Source organism: Engystomops pustulosus, chromosome 8 (genome assembly GCF_040894005.1).
Source record: "Engystomops pustulosus chromosome 8, aEngPut4.maternal, whole genome shotgun sequence".
Classification (NCBI taxonomy): Eukaryota; Metazoa; Chordata; class Amphibia; order Anura; family Leptodactylidae; genus Engystomops; species Engystomops pustulosus.
Window position 1 is genome coordinate 21,145,141 of NC_092418.1, and position 15,661 is coordinate 21,160,801.

The window sequence follows — 15,661 nt, forward strand, 5'->3', positions numbered from 1 at the left end:
CCATGTAACACTTGTACTAATGGGGTCTGTGTGATATTTTTAGCAAAAGCAATGGAAACTGCTCCTGCCAAAGAAGTCACACAAAAACGCCTGTAAAAAGCCATGACACTGGTGTGAACAGTGCCTAAAAGTACATCACATGAGCAGATGACCTGTATAGAAGAGGGTCCACTGACTGCTGATGGAGGCAGGAGAAGAAGGGGTCAGGCCTTCTGGATGACGACCTGCCGGATCTTTAGTATTTTCAGGCAATAATCTGCCTGGTGAAAATAGTGGCGCACGAGAACACATGCAAGCATAGCCGAGCCAAGTGTGCATGTGTATGGGAAGAATTGGGTGAAACATGAATAGCCTTAAGCTAAACTTACCTCCAAAAGCAATTCACCAAGAGGAGGAAGAAGTTTGTGGACGACTAGGGTCCTGGGGTGTGAGGGATGTCACGTGCGAACGGTTTCATCCGTTATATAAACTGGAAAATCCCTTTATGTCCAACTGTGCCGTATATAACATGCGCAGGCCGGGAACGCCAAAAAAGAACAGCAAGTCAAGAGGACAGAGCACGATGGGTGCTACATAATCGACGCCATGAGCAGTGCCGGGGTCCGCTTATTAGTTGGAGTTCCAGGCAGGTATCACACCCCACCAATCTCATAGGAGTGACCTATTTAGGGAGGGGTCCTCTATATCACATACTTGAGCAGCAGTCAGGAAAGAGACAACAGATATAATTAAAATAAAGCAAACAACCCTAATGTCCCCCGGATCAATAGTGAGGGATGATGTTGAGCGCACGTTACGCGTCAGATCAAAACCCCAGAATAAAGTGTGAAGCGGCTGCTGACCCCCGGCACTTGGCAGCCTCCTGTGTACATTGCATTAAGATCTCTGTACTTACAGCCCTTAGTACACAAAGTGTGGCGTGCCAGGAAGACACGACACCGGGGATGCCAGGGCCTGAGGGTATGTGACAGTAAACCTATTAGGGTGAATCAGTTTGCGGTGCAGAAACATTTGCAACAAATCTGCTGCATGTGAACACCTCCTAATAATCTCAGCGGAGGCTCGTAGAGTGGACGCGCTGCTGGCATGGCACCCGCGACCTTGCCTCCCTCGTCTATGAAGAGGTCAGCACCCCCCCGCTGGGCGCCTTTCATCTACCAGAAAGCTGAATGGCAGCAGCCGACTGTGCAGAATAACAACGTGCAAGACACCGGCTTTCACACCTCCGCTTTACCATCCCCGTACTACGGTGCCGCTCATCACACACAACAGCGCTAAAAGGATTCACTAATTGATTTTAATGCATTTTACATTCCCCAAATTTTGTTAAAATGGTGCCTAGAGGAGGGGGGAAAGAAAAAATAAAAAAAATCCGGCAACAGTTGCTAAGCAATGTACAAATAAGTTTAGGCTGTTGCTTAGCAACAGGTGCCACCGCACATGGTGGAGTGGCTGTCGACACATACGGAGCATCTGAAAAAAAAATAAAATCAGAGGAACATATTGTGGGACTGCCGGAGGATGCTGGGAGTTGTAGTAGTCGTAGTGATTCAGAGTGAGCGAAATTGTGAAGCAAAAGCCAACCCAAAACGGTAATAGTTTAAATAACATTTAGGGAGCGATTTTGCAAGCAATTTTGACGGAGGAGCCCAAATTTTCAGGGATGAGGATGTAGATGACCATTGCACAGAGCAGGACATCAATATTAGATTTTGGGGATTCTGGATACAAGATACTTATTAAAAGGGGTTTTCTTCGAATAGGGAATAAGGGGGGAAAAAGTTTTTGGTAAAGGACAGGAATGGGTTAAAAGTAAAACTCGTCGCTATCCGTTCACTATGAGACCAGAGGGAACCTGCAGAGCATCAGATGAGGGGCCACCTCATCTCCATAACCAAATGCCTACACATCTGGATGACGCTGGTACATTCTAGTTTTGCAGTGGCTGGAGAAACTACAACTCCCAGCATGCCCAGATAGACAGCAGCTGTAAAGCCACAGGTGGGGCTGAAGTATCCCATGTGTATGCTGGGGGGCGACGCATTACACAGCGGCTCGTGCCGAGTCACAGCAATCACAATCGCTCATTCATTGTTGTGAAGAGGGAACTTGCTATTGGCAGGAGGATTGTTATCACACAGACCACTGAAATCAGAGCGGCCCCGGGAGGAAGTGCGGTTATGACAAGCACGGGGGACGCACCAGCACTTGGCTCCGGCCGGTGGAGTCCGCCGCACACTTCTACAACAAAGACAACCATGTTACGTTCCCTTTGTGTGCAGGAACCTCCAGCCCGGGGCGGCTATAAATCAAGGGAAGGGGGGACCAAAACTGTGATGGCTCAGAAAGGCCTCAGCGAGGAGGGGTCCCCTCTGCAGACATCTCATAATGGGACTCTGGATGGTGCCGAACCTCTTATTCTTCCTGCAAATAGATATTTCCATCGTATAAATGGGACATTCCCAAGTGATGTTTCTTTAGAATTTCTATATCATGAAAAAGCACCAGTTTGGTTTGCAGCACATTGCAGCACTGCCTGCGCCTGTGAACATAGTCTGATGGAAGCTGCATTTATATGAAATCTGAGACCACTTAAGCTTATGGGCGCTTTCTATGCCCTGGTATAGCGGTGACCAGTGTATGCCAACTATCAGTGCCACTCTGGGTAACAGTCACACATGGAACTTCAAAGACCTTGTATGGGCTAAGCCAGATCTTTTCTTTCCCCCATTTTAGTAGCTATCCTATAATATGGAGGTGCCTTATATGTCCTACAACAAGCGATAGAGAAATCATGATCTAGTGAGTACAATGACAATTATTTTATATATCATCACCTGTATACAACTCAAATCTTAAAAAGTATAAGTGGTCAAGAGGTTAAAGGTCAACCTAAAGGTCCAGGACAATCCCTATTCAACCACCAAACCCCGCTTTTGTCTGTAGCCAAAACTCTTCCATAAGATCAGACATAAGGCTGGACTTCATTAGATAACAGCAGCGTTAATGGCAGAAATAAGAAGCTTCAATATATATTTGGAAAGGAAACCTGAAAGACATGACCCCCACATCATATTCCTACAGTGGGCATAACCCGCCCTGTGCCCATCCCTTAACTACTCCGATTTGACAGAACTAATGAGGACAATACAGTTCCATATGGGGTCTCCATATGGTACCACAGCAACGCTCAGGATATTGGCAAAGTACAACATGAAAGGGAACATATAGGTCTTTGTATGAAAGCGGAGGCTCCTAGATGTACAGTATGAAGGATCTATAACACGAGGCAGAAATCTACTACAGTCATACAGTGCCGAGGGTGTGCAGACATTTATACACATGTAGCTGCAGAGTCGTAGCCATGTGTAGGATAACGCTATAAAACCACACGACTGTCCACGTTACATTTACCCAGTGCATGCAAATGAGGACGCGCAATATCCGTATTATCTACAGCTAAAACACGTCCTCATCTATGGGCTCAGCAGAGCCCCGCGCTGTACGAGACACAAAGCATAGAGCAGGTCCTGTCCCTGGGCAGTCATTTCCAAGGGTCATCAGCGAGTGTGAGCAGATCTCACCACGGAAGGTGCACGGGACCTTTGCTTGCCTCCCGTATACCTGCCCGTATACCTGTGCTTGTAGCCTTTATGTGACAGCCATCAGAAGAGGAACATGAAGAATACAGACTACAGATCACTAGATCTACCATTCTACAAAAACTACACCTCACCCTACATTACGCTGTCCTATAATGGAGGAGCATAAGAGATACCCGCTCCTGCCATATGGTGCCACCCTGTGCTGGTAACAGGTCAGGCATGAGGCCTCTTGCTCCAGTCCATCCTGTATCACTCACCAGACTATTCATACAGAAAACACCATAAACATCCAATACAATTTCCAGTTTTTACAATCTTCAGGATTACAGGAATCCATTCCACCCAGACCATATGTGCCATAATGCCAGTACATAGCCCAAGTCTGCCAGCTGGGGTGCCAAGTACCTTATGTGCCTGTGTAACTACTCACCGCTAAGGGACTGGAGGAGACGGCCAAGTACAGCTCTCCTTCAGAGAGAATGGTGGTGGTGGTCACACATAAATCATTAGGGACCCCTTATCTTAGGGTCCCAGTGATCAGACACAGTAAAGATGATGTGTGTTACATTCAGGGCAGGTTCATGTGTTGCCCGGCAGCATGGATTGTAGAATGAATGGGACGTACAGAACCTTCTTCGATAAATGCACCATGTGTGAACACAGGCCAGAGCTATGACACCACAAAGCGGGACCCGGGCAGGAGGATCATGGAGCACAATACTGGAGCCACCAGGGAGACAACCAAGGACACGTGCCTACCAGTGAGTTTGTTTGGACCGGCCCGGCATGACACTTCATTACAGGAGTTTTATGATTTAGTCCGGGAAATCCTACAAGCGCAAAGAGCATTTTTCTTGGACCAAACTCACTAGTGGGCAAGAGACACTACGGAGAGGGTGTGCAATGGAGCTGCCCAAATAGAAGCTGTAGAGATGAAACAGAAGACGTATGTGATGTATAACACTCTATTCTATGCACAGTCCTAGGTAATAACTGATATCACAAACCCCTGTAATATTAGTCTGTGCCATGTACTGTACATGATCCAGTCACCCCCAAGTCATAGCTCCTATATATAATGTAACCTACTATAACCAGCCATACATAACACGCAAAGCACACACACACGCTCCGCAGCCAGCCCCGCGTAACGCGCACACACACGCTCCGCAGCCAGCCCCGCGTAACGCGCACACACACGCTCCGCAGCCAGCCCCGCGTAACGCGCACACACACGCTCCGCAGCCAGCCCCGCGTAACGCGCACACACACGCTCCGCAGCCAGCCCCGCGTAACGCGCACACACACGCTCCGCAGCCAGCCCCGCGTAACGCGCACACACACGCTCCGCAGCCAGCCCCGCGTAACGCGCACACCCGCTCCGCAGCCAGCCCCGCGTAACGCGCACACACGCTCCGCAGCCAGCCCCGCGTAACGCGCACACACGCTCCGCAGCCAGCCCCGCGTAACGCGCACACACGCTCCGCAGCCAGCCCCGCGTAACACATATACACCCGCTGCGCAGCCAGCCCCGCGTAACACATATACACCCGCTGCGCAGCCAGCCCGGTGTATCGCACACACGTGTCACAGTCGGGGCCAGCCATAAATAACACACATATATAACACATCACACCAAACCCATGTAGCGTGTGGACACACATGCCAAAATCAGCCCCACGTAACGCACATACATGTGTCACAGTCATCCCTGTGTCATAAGCCTGTCATATATATAATGCACTGCAGTATATAACACGCTCCGCAGTCAGCCCCGCATAACGCACATGCACAGGCGCCACAGCCCCATGTAACATACCACAACACCCCACAGTCAGCCCCTACCTGATGTGCACAGCTAGCAGCCCCATGTAATCTCCACATATTACATGCAGCCCCATGTAACATACCACAACACCCCACAGTCAGCCCCTACCTGATGTGCACAGCTAGCAGCCCCATGTAATCTCCACATATTACATGCAGCCCCATGTAACATACCACAGCACATCACCCACAGTCAGCCCCTATCTGATGTGCACAGCTAGCAGCCCCATGTAATCTCCACATATCACATGCAGCCCCATGTAACATACCACAGCACAAAACCCACAGTCAGCCACTACTTAATGTGCACAGCTAGCATCCCCATGTAATCTCCACATATTACACGCAGCCCCATGTAACATACCACAGCACATCACCCACAGTCAGCCCCTACCTGATGTGCACAGCTAGCAGCCCCATGTAATCTCCACATATTACATGCAGCCCCATGTAACATACCACAGCACAAAACCCACAGTCAGCCACTACTTAATGTGCACAGCTAGCAGCCCCATGTAATCTCCACATATTACACGCAGCCCCATGTAACATACCACAGCACATCACCCACAGTCAGTTACTAATTGATGTGTACAGCTAGCAGCCCCATGTAAGGTGCACACAGCACAAGGAACCCTATGTAATATACCACAGTCAGCCACTACCTGATGTGCACAGCTAGCAGCCCCATGTAATCTCCACATATCACATGCAGCCCCATGTAACATACCACAGCACATCACCCAGTCAGTTACTACTTGATGTGTACAGCTAGCAGTCCTATGTAATCTCCACATATTACATGCAGCCCCATGTAACATACCACAGCACATCACCCACAGTCAGCCCCTACCTGATGTGCACAGCTAGCAGCCCCATGTAATCTCCACATATTACATGCAGCCCCATGTAACATACCACAGCACATCACCCACAGTCAGCCACTACTTGATGTGCACAGCTAGCAGCCCCATGTAATCTCCACATATTACACGCAGCCCCATGTAACATACCACAGCACATCACCCACAGTCAGTTACTAATTGATGTGTACAGCTAGCAGCCCCATGTAAGGTGCACACAGCACAAGGAACCCTATGTAATATACCACAGTCAGCCACTACCTGATGTGCACAGCTAGCAGCCCCATGTAATCTCCACATATCACATGCAGCCCCATGTAACATACCACAGCACATCACCCAGTCAGTTACTACTTGATGTGTACAGCTAGCAGTCCTATGTAATCTCCACATATTACATGCAGCCCCATGTAACATACCACAGCACATCACCCACAGTCAGTTACTAATTGATGTGTACAGCTAGCAGCCCCATGTAATCTCCACATATCACATGCAGACCCATGTAACATACCACAGCACATCACCCACAGTCAGCCCCTACCTGATGTGCACAGCTAGCAGCCCCATGTAATCTCCACATATTACATGCAGCCCCATGTAACATACCACAGCACAAAACCCACAGTCAGCCACTACTTAATGTGCACAGCTAGCAGCCCCATGTAATCTCCACATATTACACACAGCCCCATGTAACATACCACAGCACATCACCCACAGTCAGTTACTAATTGATGTGTACAGCTAGCAGCCCCATGTAAGGTGCACACAGCACAAGGAACCCTATGTAATATACCACAGTCAGCCACTACCTGATGTGCACAGCTAGCAGCCCCATGTAATCTCCACATATCACATGCAGCCCCATGTAACATACCACAGCACATCACCCACAGTCAGCCACTACTTGATGTGCACAGCTAGCAGCCCCATGTAAGGTGCACACAGCAAAGGGAACCCTATGTAATATACCACAGTCAGGCACTACCTGATGTGCACAGCTAGCAGCCCCATGTAATCTCCACATATCACATGCAGCCCCATGTAACATACCACAGCACATCACAGCTAGCAGCCCCATGTAAGGTGCAGACAGCACAGCGCCCTCCATGGGCACATCCTCTCCCTGCATCCTCGGTGCGGGCCCATGCACATCCCCGGCCTCCCGCGCTCTCCCTCCCCGGCCTGCAGTGCGGCCCGGCCCGCGGCCTCTCCTACCTGTGCTGTCCGCGCTGGCCGAGAAGCCCGGCGAGCTGAGCTTGGGTCTCTTCCGGTTGGGCGGCCCCTCCAGCAGGTTCTCGGCCATCTTCTCCCCTTTACTGATCGGTCACCGAAGACAGACAAGACTCCCTCCCCGGAGGAGGAGCAGCGTGCAGGGGAGGAGGAGGAGGGTGCCCCGGCCCTGCCACCACCTCCCTCCCGGCTTCTCCCGATACTACTACAGGCCCCCCGAGTCCTGCATCCCGGGGGGGCCCAGGACAGAGCCCCCCGACCCCAGCAACCGGGACCCCAACACACAGCACCCCAATAATCCGAGGGCGACACCCCAAAACCAGCCGGGACTCCCCCTCAAATCAGTGTCCTCCAATGTGAGCTGCAGCCTGGGATCACAGCGCCCCCTGCTGGTGACTCCTCCGAAGAGCAGCCGGGAACCCCAAAACTAGTCCCCTAAAAAAATTACTGCACCCCAAAAATTGTGACCCTTAATGGAGTCTGGGAAGGGCCCTAGAGACGGCTCCTGCAAAACGTAACCCGAAAGGGGGTGATAAATATTGGGGCTCCAGCCCCCCAAAAGTGCTGCGTGCGGGGTGTCAGGCCGGGGGTAGGCCCTGCGCGGGGGAGGTTGCGTCAGGCCTCGGTCTCTGCTCCCCTCCCCCTCCGCTGTCGGTTCTCTCCGCCCGCCCACGCAACCGTGCGGCCGCTTCCTCCTCCTCCTCCGGGAGGGGAGGGAAAACAATGAGCGAGCAGCCGCCGCTGCCGCCTCCGCACGGGGCCCCGGATGGCGATGACGAGCCGCTGTCTCCTCCAGGGGGGAGAGGAAGCTGTCCCCCGCTGTGCTGCCCGCCGGCCCTCTCCTCCCCCGGATTCCTCGCACGGCCCCGGAGATCTCCGGCGCTGACCGAGCCGCGACAAGATGGCGGCTGTTGATTCCTCAATTAAAAAGTTTTTTTTTTTTTTTCCTCCTCTCCTACGACGGCGGGAGGAGAGGCGTGGCTACGCTGGACGCACAGCACGTACGGGAGGAGGGGGGTTGAGAGAGAATAGAGGGGGGGCACGTTGCGCTGTGGAGAATGAAGCTGGAAGCAGCGGGGTGGGTGGGGACGCGCACGTAGCCTGCTGGGGAGGGGCGGGGCCGGCCACGCCTGAAGGGAGTGGCGGGGCACGCCTACATTGGTTGGCCGCTCCTGCTTACGTTTGGTTGGCGACGCCCAGAGTGTGAGGATGAAGGTGGGATGTGAGAGGTCGGGGCTGCTGGGGATGATGGAGCAGGGTGACATGGCTGCAGGTACAAGGGCCCACGGTGAGGAAACCATCCAGTATACACTGTATAGAAGCTGTCACGACTACACCGATTGGATTCCAAAATAGAAAACCATGATGCTCAAAAGTTAATAACAATCTGGTCTCTTACTGTATCAAAACGCTACGTGTGAACACGGCCTTAGACTCTCTGCACATTTTTAGTTCTGCAGTTTCTGAACGATCAGATTTTTTTTTACAGTCATATTTTAATGTGCACCCTGTTCTCCATTGCTAATGCATTTAGACCTAAACACTTGCAACCGGAAAACGCATGTTGCTTGTTCTCGATTGCAAGCATTCGATCGGAGAAGTTCCCCCACGCTACATTTCTAAAGACAATTCAGATGCAACATGTGAACGCGGCCTGAAACGTATCCACTATTCACTATCCAAACGTATCCACATTCCATACTGCAGAATCCAAAGTCCGAGGATATTGTAGGGAATCGTTCACACAGGTCGGATTTGATAAAGACTTTATTATAGATACTATTTCAAAATCGGCATCAAATCCGATGAATGTGAATGTAGCCGTATTAACTCTGTGTAGGAAAGTAAAGTTATGGCAACTATGACGGCAATATCCAAGTCAGATCAGGAAGGTGGCCAAAAGGGACAATCCATCCAGTTGCGGAGCTCCTAAATGAGCCACTGGGGTCGTCGCTGGTGTGATGCGCACCCAGCCTAAAGTGCATCCAGAACGAGCTCTAATATGTGTTATATTACAACTTTAGCCCACACTTTCTATAAAGAGCCTCTTCTGTAAGATGATGCTGGTGCAGAAGGGAAAGACCTATGCTAACATGAACATGTATGTCCCGCAGAACAAGCCAAAAAAACAAATGCTAATGTTCCTAGTGTGTTTAGTAGAAAGCAGATGTCTCACCGAGTCCTGGTACAGCTGGGGATCCAATGTCGGAGGTATAATGCCTATGGGACATTCATGTTTGTTTTCGTATAGGTCTATCTCTGATCCACCAGCACCATCTGGCAGAAGAGAGCCTTTATAGATGGGATGAGATCTAGTTGTAATTTTAAAGGAAACCTACCATCGTGGATCTACCTAATAGGATGTAATACTTCCCTTCTATGGCTTCTCGTCAGCGCGCATGCGCAGTAGTTTGCGTCTTTGTAGCTGAAGAGAAACCATAGAAGGGATCGAAAGACCCGCTCCACCGCATGGCTACTCCACGCCCCAAGTAAATTTGAATATATATATAAGACAAGATTTTTACTAATTGGGGCCACTAAAATAAAGAACACGGCCGCTATCTATTACAAGAACCTGCCACCGGATGTTTACTTTTAACACATATCGTGCATTTACACTTTGTCATGACATCCTGCAACTTTGCAACCAAACTTGAGTATTGATGAGGGTCCCACTCGCCACTTCTTTGGGGTCGCTTTAGTTACATTACATACAATGTTGCAGGATGACATGGTGGGTCACAATGTAACCATACGTACAAGGGTCCGTGATAAAAACAATGACAAGCTTCATTTTGCGGACCAGTGACATCCATAAAAATTCATGGTCACATATTCCATAGAATCATAGAAAATAAAGACGCTGGTCCATCAACTCCACCTTGTAACCCTATAGTCTTGATCTAGAAGAACCTATAAGATATACATTCCTATACATGGTGCAGTCGGCAGTGCATCAAGACATATAGACGTGTAACACTAGTCGTCGTCCAGCAGCAAATTTACGGGTAAAAAAGTTTTTATAGTATATAGTATAAATTCTCCAACAATCAACATCCTCTTATGTCAATGATGTATACACTGATAATCAGATCCCAATGAGGGAAAGATTTGATTGATGGTGGGAATGTGTCAAACCTTTGGATCCCCTAAAAAAAAATCATAAAAACTTATGGCGCATTGTAACCACTAACTTCCTTCTTACTATATCTCAGTTCATGGAATGATGCTCACTATGACTTTACATGATGGGTGATAATTTCGGGGGGCTTTAGGACCACCTATCTTAGTAATAAGACATAGTGTATGGCGGTATTATTTAAGGAAGTATGAGGCACCAACAGTAGTTACATTGTCAATGGAGTATTGCGGTATTTTCACAATGCACTGGGCTGGTATCCGGGCGATGTATGGAACTTTTATTTGGACATTATATGGTACAATTATATTCACAATGTACAGGGTTGTTATTTGGTTAGGAAATTATTTGGACAGTGGATGGCACTTTTATTAGGGCATCGTATGGTAGTATTTCAACAATCTAGCGGGCTGTTATGTGGGCACTATGAGGCTTATTTACTAAGGGTCGGTGCATGCACTTTCGTGGGACTTTCCAACGTTTTCGGGATTTGCACAGCTGTGACAGCTATTAAACTGGGGATTGTGGTGCGGCTTTGATCGGCTTTGATGCAACAGAAATTGTGGGGTGTGTCGTCGGACAATCCGACGGATTCGGACCGAGCGCAGGATTTAACTTTCAAATTGTGTCAGAAGATCAAGCATTTACATGCACCAGGAAGAAGAAGGTGAACCTGAGCGGGGAAGCGACACATGCAGGATATCGGGCGCACGATCGTAGTGCATTGCGGCACAGGGCATTATCGTCGGACAATGCCCTTTCGGGGGACTTTGTCGGACAGGTAAGTAAATGAGCCCCAATATGTTGTCTGGCCAGTACATGTCAATGCTATAAGATTCGTGATGAGAAGTTTGTTATTTAGGCTTTTTTTATTTAGACAGTATATGGCAATGTTACTTGGACATGGCATTGAATTGCAGAATTACTATATTATGGTTGCAGCCATACTTTCGGATAGGATTCGTGAAGTAGTGGGTTTCCTAGTATGCCTAGCCCTGGTGCTTGTAATAATGGGGACAAATTTATTGCAGTGTAATATTGTATAATATATTATTAAACCAATTTTGGTCGATTTTCTTCTCTTTTTCAGGCCAAGTCTTTTGACCTTTTCAAGATCCTCGGGGAGCAGTAGAAAACATTATAGGTATACGTTTATATGGGAAAAAAATAAGAATTGTGAGCGCCCCATTTATTAACTTTTTTTGGAATCGTTTTTTATATGGTCATTGGTACTAGCTCTAAATAACAATTCTGGGGACCCCGTGCCCACAAGAGCTTCAGGTAGGGGGAGCAGTGATGGGCATGCTCTACCAGACTGCTGGCCATCTGGGACTCCCATAGAAGGAAATGGAAGAGTGGCTCAGCATACTCACCTCTGCCTCAGGCCCATGGGGAACTTTCAGACCCCAATTGTCCTTAAAATGTTGCATCACAACGGGACAGAACAACCCAGTCCCCCAAGTAATTTAACTGACGATGATGGGACCCTTTAATTTGTAATTATTAGCCACCTACTGTTCAGATCAGTATCAGAAACACTTTCAATTTGTATACAATTTTGTATACAGCATATGAGTAACTGTAATGTGCAGTGCCTATGTGTACAGAGTGGTAGCACTGTAATGTGCAGTGTCTATGTATACTGAGTGGTAGTACTATAATGTGCAGTGCCTATGTATACAGGTTGGTAGCACTATAATTTGCAGTGCCTATGTGTACAGAGTGGTAGTACTATAATTTGCAGTGCCTATGTGTACAGAGTGGTAGCACTATAATGTGCAGTGTCTATGTATACTGAGTGGTAGTACTATAATGTGCAGTGCCTATGTATACTGAGTGGTAGTACTATAATGTGCAGTGCCTATGTATACAGAGTGGTAGCACTATAATTTGCAGTGCCTATGTGTACAGAGTGGTAGCACTATAATGTGCAGTGCCTATGTGTACAGAGTGGTAGCACTATAATTTGCAGTGCCTATGTGTACAGAGTGGTAGTACTATAATGTGCAGTGCCTATGTATACTGGATAGGAGTAGTTGTACTGTGCTGTACCCACATATACAGGATAAGAGTAGTAGCACTGTGCTGTGCCCATATATACAGGATAAGAGTAGTAGCACTGTGCTGTCCCCATATATACAGGATAAGAGTAGTAGTACTGTGCTTTGCCCATATATACAGGATAGGAGTAGTAGTACTGTGCTGTGCCCATATATACAGGATAGGAGTAGTAGTACTGTGCTGTGTTTGTACATACAAGATATGAGTAGTTGTACTGTGCTGTGCCCATATATAAAGGAGTGGTAGTACTGTGTCTATATAATACAGGATATGAGTAGTAGTATTGTGCTGTGCCCATATACACAGAATGTGAGTAGTTGTACTGTGCTGTGCCCATATATAAAGGATAGGAGTGTTAGCACTGTGCTTTGCCCATTCATGCAGGATATGAGTAGTAGTACCGTGTTGCGCCCAAGGATAAGAGTAGTAGTTCTGCAATGTTCCTATAATGTATAGACAGATATGATAGACACACACTTAATGTCACACACTTACCTTACACAGAACCTTTGTCTACTGTACAATGTAGTGCTGCAGCTGAAGGACCTTAGGAGGACCTTTTAAAGGACTCCTGTGTATAAAGCAGTGTGTTATAGTCATTGCATTTATCTCATTCAACATCCTGAGGACGCAGAGTTCATATCGGGTTTGACAAGGCGCCTTCGGGCCATTGCAGCAGCACTCTTTTCCCTATTGTCTCTATAATCCCCAGTTGGGGAAACATCTAAAGTGTATGGCCATTCTGACTGCAGGTAGACTGACTACTGGGACTGGACCCCTCGAAATCAGAGTATTGGAGGACCCCAAGTCACCCTTAAAGGACAGCTAGCATCAGGAGCAAGGATTACACTTACATTTTGTTTTCCTCCTCTGGCAGGATCTGATCTTCTATGCCCTGTTTTTAACAAAGAAAAGAGTTTTAGAATTATACAAATGAGTCTGGGGGTCTCCGGACTTATAGATGAAGTCTGAAGCCCCTCAGGTTCATTTGCATAATTTATAAAGCCTCTTGAGAAAAAAAACAGAGCAGATCCTGAGAGGGGACACACACCTGCATGTGCTTGGTTTACAATCCTTCATCCTGGTAGTAAATTTCTTTTAACTGTCCTATACAGCCTGGGGTGTCCAGGATTTTCGTACTGAACTCTGTGGACTTCTGTGAGACATGCTGTCCCCCATTCTGCCTATTGTAGTAGTCCAGCCACCTGCGATCAGACATTTAGCCACCATTTTTTAAACAAAAAAAACCTTGTTAATGTATATTCTGGTGCAGACAAGACATGATAATTCCCTTTGAGGGAAATGTACTGAACATGAAGGAATGTGATGTACTGGACTCGTAACTCGTTACAGCAGCAACAGAAGATATGGAGACGGCTGCTGAGGCTCCATGTGAACAAACCCAGTCCTGTAAATCCTAGAGTCACTGGATGTTTGCCCATTAATGTCTGAATGCACAGGGGGCAGTACTACCAGGACCCCACGATCTGCAAACTGGATGGGCCCCAAGTCCTAATTGGCTCAAGCTACTTCTGTCAACGGCTGTGTCGTTCCTCTCTCACTTGTTTCCTCCTCCCCCTCTCTTCTCCGTAGACTTCTTTCAGTCCAGACAAATCCAGGAGAGATTTTGTATTAAAAGCCAGTTTAGTAAGGGGAGGAGGAAAAGAGCCTGATAAGTGAAGAAAGAGGCACTTTTTCCTAACTAACCTAAAGTTTGTTGTAAAGTTAGGAAGCACAGCTTTCTATAGTTTACATCTTGACCACTCTACACGACTGGAGCTATTCTTCTTGTTCCATTTCAGGAATGGAGGAGGGTGATCCAGAGTGTCAGATCACCACTTATCTGATCTGGTCATTATCATTAAGCTGGAAAGCCCCTTTAAAGGGGTTTTCCCACCAAGCAAGTTAGGCCCTATCCACAGAATCAGTGATGATTCCCCCACATATTATGAGAACAAGGGGTCCGATGGGGTCCCAGGTACCTCCGTCAGACCCCTTGTCGCTTCCCGAGTGTAATGGAGCAGACGGCTGCGCATGTCCGTTCTGCTCCAATTATGTAGCTGATGGAGATTACCAAGCGTGGAATGGAGTGGAACGGTCATGTGCGGCCTTCTGCTCCACTCTTCTCCAGGAGCAACGAGGGGTCCGCTGGAGGTACCTGGGACTCCTCATTTTTGTGATCTGTGGGGGTCTCAGTGATGAGACCCCCACCGATCACAAGATCAGCAAGTTAAGCCCTGTCCTGTGGATACGGTCTCACTTGCTTGGTTGGTAAACCCCTTTAAAGGAAATCTACCATCAAAATCAAGTATGTGCTACTCGACTTTTCTTTTGTAAAATGCAGAAGAATAGAGGGATCTGTGATGTAAAGTAATGTGTTTGCGCCATGTTTCTGCATTGCTGTATGTTGTATATGACCTTCAGCGTGTGCGCACTAAACAATCATTTTAGAAGCCAAATGCCGGATCACAATGCAATTACTGGTGAGCTGGAGCCACCTAGTGGTATGCCTGTGACATTACACCAGCTAGGAAATGAGGCCTAGGCGGTGCGATCATAGCTACAGGCCGACTCTATATATGCGATTTACACAGTTTATGGCCTGATCTCCATGATATTTCACATTTTAAAGCTCTTTGAGTCTCTGTTCATCACGTGGAGCTCAGTATGGCTTAGATGGATTCACTGTTACAAACCCCTTTGTACTGTGTTTGGATAAATTTGTCGGATGCACAAACCACGTTTCACTTATAAAACGTGGCCAAAACCGAAATGACTATACAGTGCAATGAGTGGGAGTCGATGTGCAGTAACCTCGTCTGACCACTATACAGAGAACAGCGCTGTCTTCTTCCTGGTCCATTCTCTGTGTCAACTAATAAGAACATGTGGTTTTGTCCACCAAGTAGTCATAATATATCAAGGCCCCA

The 15,661-nt window shown here is 47.9% G+C and overlaps 1 protein-coding gene and 1 long non-coding RNA gene across 5 annotated transcripts in view; one reads left to right on the forward strand and one right to left on the reverse strand.

Moving 5' to 3' along the window:
* Positions 1–8,509, reverse strand: part of CREBBP (CREB binding protein) — a 29,398-nt gene extending 20,889 nt beyond the window's left edge. For all 3 annotated transcript variants that reach the window (XM_072120159.1, XM_072120161.1, XM_072120158.1), the window contains exon 1: positions 7,517–8,509. In XM_072120159.1, the coding sequence (XP_071976260.1) occupies positions 7,517–7,604 (88 nt within the window). In that variant the 5' untranslated portion in view covers positions 7,605–8,509. The remainder of the gene's footprint in view (positions 1–7,516) is intronic.
* A 173-nt stretch (positions 8,510–8,682) lies between these two features.
* LOC140074884 (uncharacterized) overlaps positions 8,683–15,661 on the forward strand; it is a 65,547-nt gene continuing 58,568 nt past the window's right edge. For both annotated transcript variants that reach the window (XR_011849304.1, XR_011849303.1), the window contains exons 1-2: positions 8,683–8,819; positions 11,761–11,814. This is a non-coding gene — a long non-coding RNA (uncharacterized lncRNA). The remainder of the gene's footprint in view (positions 8,820–11,760; positions 11,815–15,661) is intronic.